At 41.9% G+C, this 18,312-nt stretch overlaps 1 protein-coding gene across 5 annotated transcripts; it reads left to right on the top strand.

Moving 5' to 3' along the window:
* The first annotated feature begins 403 nt into the window (after positions 1-403).
* eps8l2 (EPS8 signaling adaptor L2) lies at positions 404-18,276 on the top strand. 5 transcript variants are annotated; one of them, XM_070973157.1, is made up of 20 exons: positions 404-451; positions 929-984; positions 5,891-5,955; positions 7,609-7,770; positions 8,352-8,501; positions 9,337-9,416; positions 9,593-9,702; positions 9,808-9,878; positions 9,988-10,114; positions 11,306-11,394; positions 11,493-11,567; positions 12,687-12,835; positions 13,010-13,178; positions 13,276-13,310; positions 13,398-13,503; positions 13,787-13,906; positions 14,967-15,042; positions 15,154-15,322; positions 15,990-16,122; positions 17,313-18,276. In XM_070973157.1, the coding sequence occupies exons 1-20, from the start codon at positions 408-410 to the stop codon at positions 17,388-17,390; spliced, it is 2,064 nt and encodes a 687-aa protein (XP_070829258.1). In that variant the 5' UTR covers positions 404-407; the 3' UTR covers positions 17,391-18,276. The 5 variants fall into 5 exon arrangements, with proteins under 5 accessions (XP_070829258.1, XP_070829259.1, XP_070829257.1 ...); XM_070973158.1 differs by lacking the exon at positions 404-451 and having other exon boundaries at positions 558-984; positions 9,988-10,084; XM_070973156.1 differs by lacking the exon at positions 404-451 and having other exon boundaries at positions 563-984.
* Positions 18,277-18,312: the final 36 nt, after the last annotated feature.

Raw genomic sequence — 18,312 nt, 5'->3', positions numbered from 1 at the left:
AAACATTAGCAGAGTGGATCTAATTACATAGTGCATATCAACCTGCTGTCTGCCTTTGTCCCAGATCAACCCCCCAACTGCCAGCAGTACAAGCCGACACCTGGCTCTGCACGCTGGAAGAACAGGCTGTTTAATAGACTGCACCTTAACTTTGCACACCATAATTACAATCTCAATGAGGTACTTATAGTTTTTTAAGCTTAAACACCATGGACTGCATATGAGAGCTCACCAAAGCAGAATGAGAAAGAAAAGATACATGCTGCGGCAGGTATTTAAAAGGTCCTTTTTAGATAAATAATGCATGTTTGTTTGAGTGGTTTTCACTCCACCACCAGCCGCTGGTGTCTCTTTCATTAGCACCCACTCTCTTTTTCTAATTGTCATCCTCTTCTTTCTTCAGGTTGATGCCGGAAATCATGAGTGTCATGGAACCTCCAAGCCAAGCCAAGTGAGTGGCACATACATTCCTGCTTTCCCCTCGCACATTTACCTTCCTGTGTGTTAGCCTATCACGTGATGCTGAGTTACTATCACACAGGCACCAAAGAATCACTAACCCAGTATGCAGAAGGTGGTGTGGGTCAGGGACCTCGGGCACAGAGCGGCTCTGTTGAGAATTGTTTGCTTTGCCTGGGTTCCTGGCTCCAGCCTCCCTCCATGTCCCACAACCCCTCACTCCCCCCACCCTGCCTTTTCCACTCTCCCTCTCTCTCCCTGGCTGGTCCATATGCTCAGAATCTCAGACTAATCTCATCCAGTGCTTTCCAGTCTGCTCTCCGTATATCACTCCTAGTTTGTGGGCTTGTGTTCATGAGAAGTGACAGTGTGGGAGTTTCAGAGGGTTTGTGACGCTGATGTCCAGAGGTGCAGGGGAGAAGATGAAGAGCATGCAGCGTAACCCCATCTCTTCTTCTTGTCATTGCAGTGGAGTGGCAGATAGTGGGAAATCGGACAGCAAGATCAGCGCCAAGGCCCTCTATGGTAAGTGATTGAATAGAAGGAGTAATTTATTGTTTGCTTGGTTCAAGATTTTACATGTCCTTCACATATAATTACACCTGCCCTTGTTTCCTTGGCATGAGCCGCTGCAGACTGTTCACAGCTTCCAGCTAGTAATTTAGGAATTTACTTGACTTACTTGTCAAGGAAGAGTTCCATGAGAGCAGGTTCACTGTTATTCATTACTCATTATTATTATGTGTTCTTGCCCTGTTGTCTAAAAACAAAATCAACACTTAGTTTATTCTGTTCATAAATATTACCTGTGTAGCCAAAGCCTGATTGTTGACATCCATTGTTGAGGTCCATAAACTGCTAAAAACACATAGATGAACCGCACTGCTGCACTGTGTGAAATGTCACTTCATTATGATGAACAAGGGCACTGTAGTTTATTTTGAGACAGTCCCACATACAGCGTCCTGCTGCAGTAAATACTCTTTAGTGCACCAAATGTGTACTAATGCGCAGCTGAAAATAGTCCCTTCATCATGAGCAAATGGAATACAGTATACAATGCCAGCTTTATCCTTTGATATCTTTCTAAATCTAAGATGTCGAGGTGTGTGGTTCTGCTCGTAATTGACTCATATCACACAATATTCAATTTGCTATGCAAATGTCAGGAAATCCAGCGCTCTCACTCTGTTGCATGTTGCTGCACAGCCTCTCTGATCTATCACAGTCCTTGCCCCAGAGCACACACACAGTGATAGGAGGGGGCCAAGGTCCTGCTGAGGGGCCCCATCGTGCTTAGGCTGCTGACGCCTCTGTCAGACACTGAGGGACATGGGAGGGAGGCTGGGCTCCTGACGGGAACATGAGTTTCCAGCTCTGTGCTGAGCCTACACGGCATGCTGGGATTTGTTGTTGGACACATCAGGCTTTTTGTTGTTTGCCTGCATTCTGTGGTCATGTTTTGTGTGTTGTGTGACTTTTAGCCTTTTTCACAATCTTTCATCTGAACGATATGTTCATGTTGCCGGGCTGGATCACTGAGGTGATCCTCAGTAATACAGTTATGACATGACATTTTAGTTGCAGCATAGTTGTGCTGGGGTGTGTGTCTGTGACTGAAATATGCTGTGTTATATTAGCAGGGAGTGCAGGGTGTGCCTGTTTTTAATGTGTGGTTGGAACAGGGTGGGGATGACCATGTCTTGCAGGTGAATAAAAGGCACATTGAAAAGTGGAAAGGAAGAGGCGGACTCTCATTCACCTCGGGTCCTCCCCGAGCTGCCTCAGACATTAACTCACTGGTCCCTGTTGGTGCCTCCTTCCACACTGCCAACATAGAGGAACATTGTACAGCATGTCATAGGCCCAAATAGAAACCTACACCCAGGTATGACAGCACAACCTGCCCTCATGCTTCGCTGCACTGTTCCCAATTTAGAATGGCTTCAAATGACAGATGATGGTATTGTAGGGATGCAAGATGTCCTCAAACCATCTGACTCTGCACCTTGTTGTCTGTGAAATATTTTTGTGCCTCAAGTCATCCAAATATCCACAGGATGCACCCGCTCCTGTGATCTCTGTGAAATATCCCACTGTATGCGTGACCAGACTGTGCTGTTTTTCGTTGACTTGTCTCATCTTGTGTGACAGATGGTCACCACTACCTTCTCACTGCAGGATGGCAGCAGCATGCCTGTCCTCCTCACAGCACTGTGCACCATCCATAACAGTGAGAGATATTTGGATAGATACGTTAAGGACTGTAGCTCACTACTTGCTGAATAAACATGTAGAGGAACAGCAGCAATAGTCCAAGCTCAGCCTCTCGTATGCAGAACCCCCTCTGTCACACAATGCAGGGCAGCCCACAAGTGATGCAAATGATGCACAGGTCCACCTACCTGATCTGTTATCAGTAGTTTTTAGGTTGAGCAGACAGATGCCACACCAGACTCATCTTCCCTGGACTTCACACCATCCAGCAGCTTGCTTGAGTTTCTCGGGTTGTGGTTGAGGAACATGTCCGTGTCAGGTAAAATGTGTTTGGGCTGAGAGCAAATCAACAGGTGGAAATTGTAAATGAAAGACTTTGATCTCGTCCTGCTCCATTGTTTCTCTTGAATGTCTGCGTATGTGTGTTACTCAGTTGAATGTCTGTGATAGATCCACTGCTTAGTTTCTGTCAGTCTGCCTTGTTTATGCTGTTCCACTTATGTCTATTTGTCGTAAAGCAATGTTATCAGTGGCTGAACATAACAAAACAATGGCACATGTTTGGTCTCTTATTGTTCTTGATACAGAAATGCTCAGTGTAAACCTCTTAATTTGTTGTACATTATTGACTTGTCGTGAATCAGGCCGTCAGCTGCGGTCATGTGATAATTTCTGATGACATATGGCCAAATCTTTGTGGACACAGCAACACAGTGTCCAATGAGTGGCCTGCAGTTAAAGAGAGAAAAAAATCAGGTCATGAGCTTGTGCCAACACAATCGCTCATTGAGTTACGTGAGTGGTTGGACTCATTCAGCCTTTTGATGGTGCAATACAGCATTTTATTCTTTTACTGATCAGTCTAAATGTGCAAGAACTGGTTCAAATTCAAACAGTTTCATGACACTGTATGAGGAAATGTGACTATCTTGGATTCGGGTTGAGTCAGGTTAAATATCAGAATTCACTGGGCAGCTATTAGGGAGGTCAGATTGTCTGATTGATCTGGGTCATGTATTGGTTTGATGATCTGCCAAGCAGCCATGTTTATCACTGGTCATTGACTCTGTAGAGCCCTGAGGACCTGCCCATCTGCCCGCTAAGTGGCTCTTATTGCAAGCTGTCCCAGCGTTGTGAATTGATTGGCATAAATGTCAGCCATTAATAAGACATGGGGCGAGCTCCACTTTCAGAACGACACCTGACGCTTGTGTTTCACCTGTGTGGAGCTGAGCAGGAAGGAATCAGCAGAGAGGAAACGGCAGTAACAGGAAAGATGCTTGCTTGCGTCATTTGGACAGTGACGGCGGTTGTATAGATATAAGAATAGAGTGAAATCTCTATCAATCATTATTACATCACAATGTGCCATCAAAAGAAGGATATCAAATATGAGAATGTACTTTAGCATTTTGTTAAGTGTTAAACAAACAGCACGGTTTTTGTGTCACATTCACCATAAAGCAAATTGTGACTGAATGTGTGTATGAAGAGAAAACCAGTGTGGCATCAACATGTTGACTCTATTGGGTGGGGAACAGAAAGAGATCTGATATGAGGTCTGGCAGTGATAGCAACATGCTCTCATTTAACCGTAATTGTTACCTGCAGACTATTCACCTGGTAAATAGGTCAATGAGCACACTAGCACACTCATTTAACATCAGCCAGTTCAACGACAATGAGCCCAGCCAACAGCACACGCAAGCCTGTGGTAGTGCCGTCTTGACAGTGGAATTTCATTAAGTGAGTTCTGGCATTTATGAATGTCATGCTTTATTGGTCTAAACCAGTTTTTGATATCTTGAAGTGGCTTTGAAATTGCCAGTAATTTTAATGCTTTAGTCTCTCTCAAGCTTTAAAGTAGCTAGAAGCAATATTTTTATGATATCAATGGGTGAATTGATAGTGTGAACAGTTAGTTAATCTCCAGTTAGATTCTTACATGCTTAATTTTGTTTATTGTAGCAGTTCTGTTCATTGCGCCACCAGCTGCTGTGATTATTGTCTCACCTTAAATCCTACCTCCACATTGTTGTCTGACATGCAGTGTATGCGCTCTATTAACTGTGCACCTGTCACCTCCTTTCAATGTTAACTTTGTCTCCACATAGTGATCAACTTACCGAACTGTTCTCTGAGTTCAGTTGCTGTCAGTAATAGAGCATATAAATGTAAGAATATCAGCAGCAGCATGCCATATGCATTTATATTATACTTTACAGTGAGTTTCAAATCATTATTCAGCTGTCTGGACTGCAGCACCAAACAGCAGACAGACACAGAGGCTAGCTGGTGAGCAGTTGGTAGAGACCAAAAACAGAGCTAAAAGAGAGAGAATATTGAACTTGTATATTAACCAGGTTGCTTAATACATGACTCCAAATGAATGATAATGTTGCTCAGTAACTGCAGGATGTGCCAATGAGCAACTCTTTGCTACCAATTCACCAAATCAACCTCAGTGTCCATGATATGTTAATGGTGGTCAAATAAATCATAGCTGTAGGTTAAAGTCCCCAGCCAGTCATCTGCTGAAGGGAAAGTTTCTCCATGCTCACCTTAAATTTGAGAGGTTGTGAACAGGCAATCATGATGTTTTAACATCACAACGACTTTGAAGTGCCTCAGATGAGGAAGTCCGCATGCTGCTTTCGAGAAGTTATATCACTGATTTTTGATTCGCAATGAATGACTTCAATTGTTGATCCAGATGGAGCAAGTTTTAATGGCAGCCTGGCCAAGTTATTATGATGGGAGAGAGGGCAAGTCTGGCCACATAAACTCTCTCATATGAGATTTAATAATTAACTTCGCAAACTGGTCTGTTTCCAGTATATTATTCCTCTGGAAGGACACTTTTAGACACAAAATGGTATTGAAATATGTAATATTAGTGTAAGTGTAGTTTGACCACGACTGTGTTTCTTTCAGAGAAAAGCCCCTGTAGTTTTCACTGCACTGTAGTGAAGTACACTGCCATAGACCCCATGAAGCAAACATACGTGTCCTTTTCACTTCCTTATTGCCCTGTTGGTCTTTTCTGCTCGCACATTAGTGCTTCAGTTTATCTGTTCACTCTGCTGAAACATGTGGTCTTCAGGTCTGTGTCACCGTCGCTGTTTATATAGCAGGATACACAGTGAAATCACAGGCAAGACTTAGTTTGTTTCTTATTTTGTCACTTTTAATACCGCTGTTTTCTTGTCAACAGAACAGAGGAAAAAATACTCAAACTCCAATTTTATCATGCATGAGACGTCACAGTACCATGTTGAGGTAAGATCTGCTCTGTTTCTACGCAAAATTAAACTTGTGTACTGTAATTTTGTGTATTTTAAAAAGTTTTTGAACGAATATGTAGAAAGCTTGTCAAAGGACTTGAAACCCAGTCATTACGATAAATATCATTTTAGTACCCACTAAAGTGAAATAAGAGTTAATGTTTAATAGTTTCCTTTTACAGAAAAGCTCAGTACAAATGATCCCAGAAGTTCCCATCCATTGCACTGTGTGTCATCATTCTGTATTATTTAAACGTTTTATTTACTTTTCCGCATAATTAAATGTATTATTATTATGTTTTTAATTCATGCCGTACCTGTTCATCTGCCTTGTCACCGTGGAGGTAAATAAATGCACCAGAGATAAGGAACTCATTAAAAAGAGAATAGATAGCAAATCTTAAAATCTGTATAAAAACAAGGAATTCAAATGTGTTAAACTAATAATTGGGGCATTCTCTAGTTTGAATCCAGGTGAGTGTTTCTTTCTACTATCTTCAACTTTTTCAACTATCCCACAATAACAAGAGTCTTTAAAAGGAAAGTAACTCTTATCTACGGATTTACAATTTTAAAGAGGTCACAGAACCTCATGTGAAAAACAAGATAAAACTAAGTCCTTTTGCCGACTATAAAGGTAATGGTGCATTGTCCTTTAGCCCAGAGATAAAATCTGACATATTTATTCTTCTCTTGCTTATCATCTACGGGAACGCTGTCATAATCGTAATCAGGTCTCTGATTACAAGCACTGGGGAGCTGATGTTGGGAGTGAGAGACATGCGTCAGGTCACAGAGGGCATTGAACCATAACCTGTGTCCGTGCAGATAGGATTTCTCAAACCGCCCCCTCAGTATCACACATGGGCAAGTAATCACAGATAACTGCCACGCTGGCACCAGCTGCATGCGGAGCTGTGCAAGTAGCAATATTACAGTCTTGATATGAGATAAAATGAACAGTAGCTCACACGGCTAAATAACGCTTTTAGCTGAAAGCATTGAGGCCCAAATGTTCAGTTAAAGGGATTGTTCAACATTTTGGGAAATATACCTTTTAGCTTTCTTGCTGAGGGTTAGATGAGAAGATTGATATCAGTGTCATCTCTGTATGTTCAGTATGAAGCTGGAGCTGGTAGCCAGTTAGCTTAGCTTAGCATACAGACCCTAAACAGGGGAAATAGCTTGGCTAAAAGTGACAAAATCTGCCTACCAGCACCTCACCAATGTGGAGGGAAAAAAGAGATCCTGTAAGTCGTTCTAATGCGAAACATTTGCAAAATTGTGACTAATTGGTGAGCTTTAGACTTCATGGTAAGTGGATTTTATATCAGTATTGGACAGAACCAGGCTAGGTGTTTCCCCAAGTTTCCTGTCTTTTTTGCTAAGCTTAGCTAAGCTAAGCTAATCAACTGCTGGGTCCAGTTTCATATTGAAAGAATGTTTCTCTCTAATTCTCTGCAAAAAAGTGTGTTTGTTTCCCAAAAACAAATACAGCCAGATAACTCGAAACAATATACATTTCAAATTACTGTACGGCCGTCATCCTTTCACAGTATACCCTCAATCCTACCTTCCATGCAGACATTTTTTTTTGCATTGTCCCCTTAAAAACCCTTCATTTACCATCCCACTTTCCTCTCCTCAGCATCTCTCCACATTCGTTATGGACAAGACAGAGTCCATTGCCACAGTGGACGATGCCATCAAGAAACTGGTTATTCTGGACTCAAAAGACAAAATCTGGACCCAAGAGATGCTCCTGCAGGTCTCTGACAAGGCGGTCAGGCTGCTGGACTGTGACACACAGGTACGGCTCCACATCTGCATGCACATCATCAAATAATGCTCATTTGAGACGAGTATGCGCTTTTAAGTCAATTTACGAGTCACCAGAAGTCCATCCATCCATCCATCCATCCATCCATCCATCCATCCATCCATCCATCCATCCATCCATCCATCCATCCATCCATCCATTTTCTATACCGCGTATCCCTTTCGGGGTGTGAGGCACGCGCACTACCTGCTGCGCCACCGTGCAGCCCCTCACCGGAAGTCACTCTTTACAATTCATCTTTTGAACAGATTAAACAAATAAGATGTAATTGATTAATTAGTGAGTTTTAAAGATGCTTATTACTGTTAGACAGAGCCAGGGTAACTGTTTGCCTGCTAACCGTCTTTGTGCTAAGCTAAGCTAACCAGTTAGATATGAGAGTGGTATTGATCTTCTAATCTAACTTTCATATTTCCCAAAATCCTTTAACCGTACTTTCTTCCCCAGACCCATCTTTTAGGAGACTATTTGTAGTATCTTACTGAGGACTTGGCTGACTCAGATAGTGTCTTGCTGCTCTCTCTAACCGTTCGCCTGTTGTGTTCCTGCAGGAGGAGCTGGAGAACTTCCCTCTCTCCACCATCCACCTGTGTCAGGCGGTCCTGAATCAGACGCGGTACCCCTCCGTGCTGCTGCTGGTGTGTCAAGACAAGGACCAGCACAAACCCGACATCCACTTCTTCCACTGTGACGAGGTGGAGGTGAGTCTCAAAGTTAATGTGACAGTCTCGGCTTAGTCTTTTGTCTTTTATTGTCTGTGCATGATTGGTTGGCTTTGTGTGTCGTGTCGGTCATAAATCCAAACTGCGACGTGTGATTTCACTGCTGTTGGTGTCTTTGTGCTTGTGTGTACCCTTTTACTTTTTTTGGGGAAGATCTATAAGACTATAAAATACTGTAAATCAGTATCTCTTTACAGTTCAGAATCACCACCAGTAAGCTCAAAGAAAGTTTACAAGAACCTGATGGTCGCAATAATTTGGCATGGATGACGGTTGAAGGATCGAAATATTACAAGCTTTAGAATATGAATGCAAGGGGTCAAAATCTTAAAGATAAATGTAAATATGTATATAACAGTGTTCACAATTGCATTTATTTCACACTTTTGTAAAGCAAGCATCCCAAGTTAATATAAACAAACAAATGGACAAACTACGTCCTAAAACAACATAAAATTGTCAACACAAGGCCAGTTTGTAGTTTTATAAAGTTCCCACTGTTGATGTCTAATGTCTGTAGGACCAACAGAACTCAGGTCAGATTGTTCCTGAATTAATGAACTCCAGTTGGTTGTAGACTTGCAATATGCCAATAGCATTCCTGTTCAAACAGACCCTAGAATATGTCCAATCCATCAGGAGATAAACTGCAGAGTTTCAGCATTCAGTTTTACATGGCAATATTGCAGTAGGATCTAAGGGAATGAAAGGTGGAGACAGAAACGTTTTTCCCTAAATATGACTGTGGTGTCAACTGTAAAACTGTATAAATGTGTTGGGTTTGACTCCGTGTGTCTCTTTTCTCTTTCTTCAGGCTGAGATGGTTCATGCAGATATAGACAGTGCCATTGGAGACAACAAACATGGGAAGAAAATGAGGCTTCAGACTCTGAAGTGAGAGCAGTGCAGCAGCAGACGCACACACACAGACACACAGACACACACACACACACACACACACACAGATGTTATTGCAGTACAGACTGAGGGACATGACACTGACATGTAATTGCTTGTTAGCTAACTTGAAGTTAGGGTGCTGAAGGTTTGGATGCCTCCTCTTCTTCCAGGGTGAACCAGGAGAAAATGAAGCGTCACAGAGAAACAATCCTCCCCCCTCCGGGCCCTCAAGCCTCCTCGTCTGCTGCAAAGGGACGAGTGGCACCCCCGAACACACTAGGTGAGGATACACTGGCAAAAGAATTCACTTTTTAGCACCATTTATTCAAAACTAGATTCTGACAGTAGCTGCATTCACATCATGTGTTTTTGTATTTTGATGTAGAGAGACGAGTCTCTGCACAAAGTGAGGCAGAGTCACATGAAAAGCTGGCCCACCGCATTGAGAAGGATGTGGTGAGCGTTTGTTACCCGCAGTGGCACCTGTCATTACACTGCACAGCTCCTTTCACTGTCTCATAATGCCATATGCTTCGTGCTAAACCTCAGGATTTGTCTCCCTCAGCAAATCCTCAACTGCTGCCTGGATGACATAGAGATCTTTGTGTCGCAGCTGCAAAAGGCAGCAGAGGCCTTTTCTCAGCTCAGCCATCGCAACAAGAGTAAGAAGAATAAGAAGAAAGGACCAGCAGGTCTGTCTCCCTTTCTTCTGATGTGGTGGAACGAATGCAGTGACAATATGGTCATATTGCTCACATTGCCATGTTTGTGTCTTTTTGTGTCCTGTGGCCCGGGACTCTCCTCCAGTGATGCATGTGGTAGTAGAGGCCAGTTTGGGGTTGTGTTAACTAGCACAGAACTCATTACTCAATTTGTCTTTCTATGTAATATTATTACTTATTCACCTCCCATGAGGGCTGATCTGGTGTATTTCTGTCATGTTACACCCACACAGTCTGAAGTACAGTATTATTGACGTGTTTGAGGCCAAAAATCAGTGTATTTGTGCATGGAGGCTGGCGTGAAATGCAGATTAGATGAGTTAAAACTATTTTGATATTTAAAAATCTGTCATCTTATTAATGGACTGGAGGTATAATATTATTTTCTTCTTCTAATCCTAACTGTGCAAAGTAATGATATTACTGCAACATGTTGTTGAGTAATGTTGTACCACCAAACGCTGGCAGTGGTGAGATGCTGTGTTTTTAATTTTAACACACCTCATTCCCTGTGCAGCGACTCACACTGCACATGTGACATGTGACTGACTGTGTCAGGGACAAACACACATGCATTAAGTGTTGTTTCCCACACTTCAATTGGTAATAACAAAGTAAAAGTAGCACAAATGTGTGTTGTCCATGACTGCAGAGACAGATGTGCTGAAGGTGAGGAATTCTCTCTGTGGAGAATCAGTTTCTCAACTTTGGTCAGAGGATTGATGTATTGCAATGTTTTTGAAATATATTTTCTGATTTAAGAATGGAGGAGGTCTGATATACCACACCCATTGTGATTTGGAACTTCCAAACCTCCAAAAATTCAATTTGATGGAATATCATTCTCAAACTCACCCCATATGTGAACTCTGATTTCTGGGGTTGTGAGAATTTAGAGTTGAGAAACCCTAATGTAGCACATTTTTCTTGTACTCTTTGGCCAAGGTGAACGTTTCATCTGTAAATCTGTTTATTAATGATCCTTTATTGCAATGCAAACCTTCATTTTCACTGGAGATGTGAGTTGTAAGCTTTAGTGGAGATGAAAAACAACATTTGGGTAAGAACCGTGGCCATAGAGTGAAACCTGTGTGCTGTCTGGTAACTGGAATGGTAACTCTGGAGTCTGTGTGTGGTCATTGCTGCTCTGGTTGTTTACAGAGGGCATGCTGACCCTGCGAGCCAAGCCCCCCACTGAAGCAGAGTTCATTGATAGCCTGCGGAAACTGAAGCTGGCCTTCAACCTCTTGGTGAGATATCACAGCTCCTAACCTCCCTCACTCATCGCATTCATCATTTTGCCCTTCATCACCTTCTCACCGTGTGTCTGTCGCTGTGCCCCCTGCAGGCCAAACTGAAGAAACACATACAGAATCCAAGCGCAGTTGAGCTGCTTCATTTCCTCTTTGGCCCACTGGAGCTGGTAAGAGCTATAAATCTGATGTCAGATGGGTTGATGGATGGATGATGGCTGTACTCCATGTCATTGGATACGCTCAATGTTGACTGAGCCCACAAGCGCATCTGACAGCAATGCACCCAGCTACTTTAACTGCTCAGTTGAAAACAGTTTAGCGTTTGCCTTGTCACCATTAGATGTTTGTTTTTACTTGTATGGCACCACACCCACTGCCGCTCTGCTAAACTCACACCCAACTGGAGCGATGTTGCTTTCAGCTCTGACTCAGGTCAAGCCACAGTTGCATAATGTTGGTTTCCCAAGCCGCAGTAATCATGCCACACCTTCAGTATTGCTGGATAGAAGATCACAGAGCTGTGATTAGGCTCTGTGTTTATATGGTGCACTAACCTCTGGACATGTTAGATTTGCTTGATAGGACCGAGATAAAGCCAGAGCAATAATATTCAAAGTGGGCTGCTGCGGTCATTAGCTGTTCTCAACAATCAGGCTCTGCACGTACAAGTTCAGTTACATGTGTATTCTGTTTTCAGATGTTTTACAATGTAAATAAGCTGCCAAAAATCCCCAATTTAGTAAATTTAGAAGAGATTAGTATTTTATCCAAGATGCTGCTAATGCTCATTTATTATTCATGCCTTCTATAAAACACATTGTTGATTTTCATTTATTCTGAAAATACTTTGGCTGGATGTCAAGCTTGACTATTTTTTGAGGATTGGCCAAAAGTGTGTGGAGCATGGAAACTGGCACTGAATGGTCAGATCTGTCGTCTTGTTTAATTTCATGATTCAAATTAAGAAATTAGGAAACATGCTGTTTTAAACAGTCATTAAACATCATGTTTAGACAACATCAACACTGATGCATTGAGGCTTTTCATCAAATTTGCATGAATGAAAAAAATTCTTTTGTTAGAAAACGTTTTTATATATTCCTTAAGTTGAAATACTGAAAAGCTAACATTTTGGCACCAGTAACAAAATTCAGGTATCATATTTCCACCAATATTGAAAAAATGTGAAATGATAAACATCTGTAGGCAATATGTAGATAGAAAAATGTCTTTTCTCCACGTTGTTAAAAACCGGTCCGTCAGTAAGCTTTTGAATGCGTCCACAGGTGCTGCAGAGTTGTGGAAGTCCTGAATTGGTGCGTTCAGTAATCTCCCCTCACCTTTCCAAAGACGCTGTGGACTTCTTGCGAGGACACCTCACCCCCAAAGAGATGACCATCTACGAGCTGCTGGGGGATGGATGGACCAAACCCAGGTACATAAACAACTATATTTCTATAGCACTTTATTGTACACATACACACACTCACATGCTGCTCTGACCATCATCAGCTACTGGACACATGGGTGCATTATTACTGCTGGCTCTGTCTGTTTGCATGTGTAACTTAAAGGTCACCTTTTGATCGTCTTCCTCCTCCTCCTGCAGAGCAGAGTGGCCCATGGATCAGTGCGCTCCTCCTTACTATCCAAAGTTCCGTAATGGCTGGGAGCCGCCGGCGGAGCTCCTCAGGACAGCCCCCTGGGAAACAGAGGGACCCACAGGGCCACTGGCCTCTCCCTCCAGCCCCAATTACAAAAAACCATCCACCGAGGATGTAAGGGGTTTGTTTATGAGCCACTATCTCTGAATATACCAACCATTACGGGCCCATACCCCTGAAAATGTAACAGTCTCTCTATCTGTTATTTCAGTTTTATGGAGGTCAGCCCCCAGCCTCAGCAAATGGGTAAGTAATGAAGTCACTCATGCACTTTGCTGTCTCTTTGACCAACAAAAACAAATTCTGATGAGAGGATACCATGTATGTTCACAGGTCTTACAATGGGATGCCCAGCATTCGCAAATATGCCAAAATTCGCTACCACTTTGTAGCAAGGAATGCCAACGAGCTGTCAGTGCTGCAGGATGAAATCCTCGAGGTAAAAAAACAACCGACACAAAGATCGAAACATAATTTATACACTTTTGAACAGAATTCAGATGTGCATTGAAGCATCTGGATGAGGCAAAGCCTGCAAACATCTCAGCTAAAGCTAAATGTGGTCGTGTTCACTGTGAACAAATTGTGAAAATGACAAGTCACTGCCATCGTTGAAGTCATTTCAGCTGCATCCAGGTCATGAGTGTGCGTTACACAAGACTTGAGTTTACAGTTTTACAGTTTTCAGTGCTGGGGAGTGAGATGGGAAATGTGTCTTGTAGGTGATAGAGGATGACAAACAGTGGTGGAAACTACGGAATCGCAGCGGCCAGGCTGGCTACGTCCCATTTAACATCCTGGACGTGGTGAAGAGAGAGGAGCCAGAGGGCGTCTTCAGTCAGGTGACACACTTAACTATACACGCAGTGCATATATCATACATTCTTTCACCTGTAAGACTTCTGACAGCGCTGTTAGAAACTCATTTCTGAACCTGTTCTGTGGTTATGATCAAACTGGTGTCTTTACACTGCAAATGCTGAAAACTTTCTGGCATGTCATCGCATTGCTCCTGGGAAAGCTGAAAAATTTTTAGCTTTCCCAGGGGCAATGCGATGACATGAAAGCAGTTTGTCTGACTGTAAACTCAGTAGACCAGAATGCAATGCAGCCACAGGACATGTTGTGTTTTGAATAGCCTTTTTTCAACTTGTTTTATGTTGCACAATATATGTTTGTATCACTTTCATTTACTTCTGCCACATCCATTATCCTTATCTAAACTGCACAAGCTAGGACACGAGTTTTGGGAAATGTAGGCAATCATTAACTTAAGACAGCTCAAGTTTTCTACTGCTTTGAGATAAATTTGTTTTCTAGCTTGAAAGTGTTTGGTTAAGTGTTCATTTCGGTACAAATGAAGAGATCGGGAGAGAACACATTTGTGACAAAGTGCAGGCATCTTGATCAAGAGAATATCCAGAGGTAAATAAGTAATCAAGCAAATAAAAAGCAGAGAGAAATAACAATGTATAGTATGTAAAAGTCATTTTGAACAGCACAGATAAATGCTAATGAACAGTTTACAATGTAATGATACGTTTGCAGTCGTATCATCTGAACACCCGTCTGCGACAGCTTTGTGTGTTAACTGTCTGCATTTCTGACCCTACACATTATTCAGCAGTATGGTCCCACCCTTACTGAAGGCCTACATTCCCAAAGACATGCACTGCATGTATTCACATTGCATGCAAGTTCACCAACACCCTGCAGCAGCTACTGTGCTGCATGCAGCTGCTCTTCCTGGAGTGAAATACTTTCACACACATTGTGCCTTCAGCTCCCGGGCAAAATGTATCAGCCGGAGTGAGATGAAAGACAAACCTGTTTTTTGAATAATACTGGCTGCAGTTGCTTTCTCATGATCTGTGTTTGTTTCTGTGTCTCGTGTGTGTGCAGCAAAGCTACAAAACATCACCTCCTGGTTCTTTGAGCCATGGAGACAACTTCAGCAAGGGGAGACACAAAGACAAATGTGAGTGAACACAAACACAAGTCAGATTTAGGAATTACAGGTTTGTTTCTTATAAAAGCAACTCTCACACGTTGTTCTGACGTCCGCTGCTCTCCTGTGTCTGTGCTGCAGTGATGGATGAGGTGAACACTGAGTTATTGATGATGCTCACCGCTAACAAAAACCAACCGCCCAGGAAGTTCCGTGTGGAGCGAACAAATGTCAGCCACGTACCACTCACCTACGACTCAAAATCAGAGCAGGTGACCGAATGGCTCAGCTCGAAAGGTTTCTCAAAACCGTAAGTTACCCACGACACTCATCAATCCAGCAAGTCAAAAGGCCTCCCCACAGCTGTCAGTTCTGACTGAAATGTCAGCAAGTATTGTGATATTTGTCTGCACTGTATTTCTTCAGTGTTAGCTTAGTGGCAGGTATGGATTTGTAGATCCACAAAGATGAATCCTACTCACTGTGATGATCCTCTTACTCTTCTTTGGCTTTACAGTCTGTACAGTGTGTGACACCTTCTATCCTTAGACCCTCGATGATGTTAGCATTTAGCTCAAATAATCAAGGATATTTTGCTACTTTGTGCACAACATCCAACATGTGCATTGTCAGCAATGTCCCAGCTAATCTGTCCAGATGTTTCAGCCATCGTTACTTTTCTTACCTTGATGTTTGGTGTGTTATACACGTTTTTTATATGTCATAGGGAAGAACAGCTGCAATTAATAACATGCTCAATACTAGGATGGTGGGGCAGACACACCCCAAACAAATCCAGTCTCTATTAATGTTATTGATTACGCCTGTGCTTTTCCTGCTCTAACATGTCAAACTACAACAAAGACTTTATTCTTGGATCTACAGCATCAGTGTACTCACTAGTGGAAATGACATGAAATTAAGAAATACAATGAATTTATATGTAATAGTAAGTAAATATGTTGTCTCGTCTGCAGGACTGTTGATTGTTTGGGGATCCTGACTGGAGCCCAGCTGTTTTCCCTGAACAAAGATGAACTGAAGGCCGTGTGTGGAGACGAAGGCGCTCGTGTCTACAGTCAGATCACCGTGCAGAAAGAACAGCTGGAGGTCAGTCGCTCGCTCGCTTGTGCGAGGTTGCACCCAAACTGGTTGCGCACTTTTAATAAACAAAAGTTGAAGAAAAAGCTTGAAAGCCACAAAACAGTGATATATGAGTAGTACACTTGTCAACTTTAAGTCTTTAAGTGGGAGGGCAAGTAGTTACACTCAGGCATGTAAAAACTGGGGGCAGCTGTCAGATGGTTGTCAGACTGAAAAGTGTCACACTCATAATGAGGACGGGTGCAGTCAAAAAGTGGGTGTGTACATGGTGTGTTAAGATCAGAATTACCGAGACAGGATTTTTAAAAAAATTAACAACCCCCCACATCATTATAAGTTATGCAGAATATGTTAACAAATAATTACAATGTACAGTAGATGAATTTCATGACACTGTCATTATTGCAAGGATAAGCTTTGTGGCACACTTATGTATGAGGCTTTTAAATGATTTTAAAAATAACTGATTATCTCTGATGTTGTTCATCAGATGTGTAAACCACTTTGTGTGGCTCTTTTGTGGGGAGAATCTAAAGCAAACCAAAAGAGATAATCACATCCTATATAAATAAACTATTCGCAGAAGAAAACAAGAAAGGAAGCAATGAGTCCTGGCTCAGTCAGGGCAAGGCGGCCGAGAGACGTGTGAAAAATAGTCCTACAAAGAGAAATGCTTCGGCGCTTCCAGTCAAAGATGATTAAAGGTCTCGGCCCGGATGAGAAGAGTCTGTCCCATATTTAAAAAATATTTTTGCTTTGAAGTTGATGCTCCTCACTTGCTCTGTTACCTCCTGGTTTTCACCTTTAAGATGACAAGTTTCAGAGAACTTTTACTTAATTTAGTTTAGCTCCCTCAGTTTCCTCTTCTTCCGAAGGACTGTTTAACCTTATCCAACCATTGTGCATATAAAGCTGATTAAAGACTGTGTTAGTTTGCAGTTCCATCCACTGACTGATGATTCATATCATTCAATCCAAAGAACCTTGAAATGTGTTTATTGTACTTACATAAAAAGCAGTCTGTTGAAACTGATTGTGCAGTTTTATGTTTTTATACTGCAGTTATTGAAAGGTCCTTATTGTCTTCTTTTCCAACTCATTCTACGTTTCTTAATGTTAGTATTTTGAAAAGAGAGAAGGACAAAAAAGTCAAACAAATAAAGAAAATGAAGCCGAATCTTGCATTTCCTTTACAGAAGTGCAGGGGGGACTCAGAGCTGCAAGAGATCATGAAGCGGAGGCAGGAGAGGATCGACTCTGGCGGCACAGACTGAACCAGCATGACCTGTCCAGACGCTTTTGTCTCATCACTCTGCACCTGCAGCAGCTTCTTAAATCAATCTACAGTACAACATACCGAAATGTTGTTCACATTTATATTTGTATATTTATTTTGTATGGCCCGATGTCTATGTCTTCAGGTGTTTTTCTTATCTGATTATGTCACTTCTGTTTTCACTGTCTCATTAGATTTTGTTGTTGTATGAGAAGAGGACCATATGAATATATGTACAGTTTTGTGTGTGCGTGTGTGCGTGTGTGCGCGCATGTGTATACACAACGAGCTTGTGACGTACATATTTGTACGAGCAGTGTGGTTGATGTTTGTGCTCATTGTCAATATTGCATCTGTTTGTTGAATGACTTGATAAATAAGTAGATCTTAACTATTGCATATCTAAATCTGTGCCAGAAAGTATGACACATTTTCTGATATACAGCCAATTATTTTCACATACTGTTTACAGGTGTAAGATATCATAAAACATGCTCTCTGTTGGTCCTCCCAGTAGGAGGACAGCGGAGGCAGTCTCATCCTGGTTGGTAAATAGAGATCAGCAGTCGGTATTAATATGTTTAATGTTGCTGTTCATAATCAGACATTGTGGTAATCTTGCTCCACAGAGAAATTGTCAATAACCCTGCATGCATATAAATATTGTCAGTAATAGTGAGATGCTGTCATTTCATGTGTTTTTATGCAGCATGATATTTTGACACATGGGAATATTAAGGAATATATGAGATTATGTTGTTCTGATATGAATAATTAAATGAAGATTTTGAGAAGGCATTCAAGAGGGTTGTAAATATTATGGGGCGCACTGTTTCAAAAGGCTATAATTAAAAAATACAGCAAATAAATGCAACTTGGTAAATATATGATATCTCATCTTCTGTTTTGTACATAATTCT

Source organism: Chaetodon trifascialis, chromosome 10, assembly GCF_039877785.1.
Source record: "Chaetodon trifascialis isolate fChaTrf1 chromosome 10, fChaTrf1.hap1, whole genome shotgun sequence".
NCBI lineage: Eukaryota > Metazoa > Chordata > Actinopteri > Chaetodontiformes > Chaetodontidae > Chaetodon > Chaetodon trifascialis.
This window is presented reverse-complemented; position numbering and strand designations above follow the sequence as displayed.

Coding starts and splice junctions, on each gene's coding strand:
- eps8l2 (XM_070973156.1), top strand. CDS start 858: ATGTCCAGAGGTGCAGGGGAGAAGATGAAGAGCATGCAGCGTAACCCC. Junction 5,956..7,608: donor CGTCACAGTACCATGTTGAG/GTAAGATCTGCT, acceptor TCCTCTCCTCAG/CATCTCTCCACATTCGTTAT. Junction 9,879..9,987: donor ACCGCATTGAGAAGGATGTG/GTGAGCGTTTGT, acceptor TGTCTCCCTCAG/CAAATCCTCAACTGCTGCCT.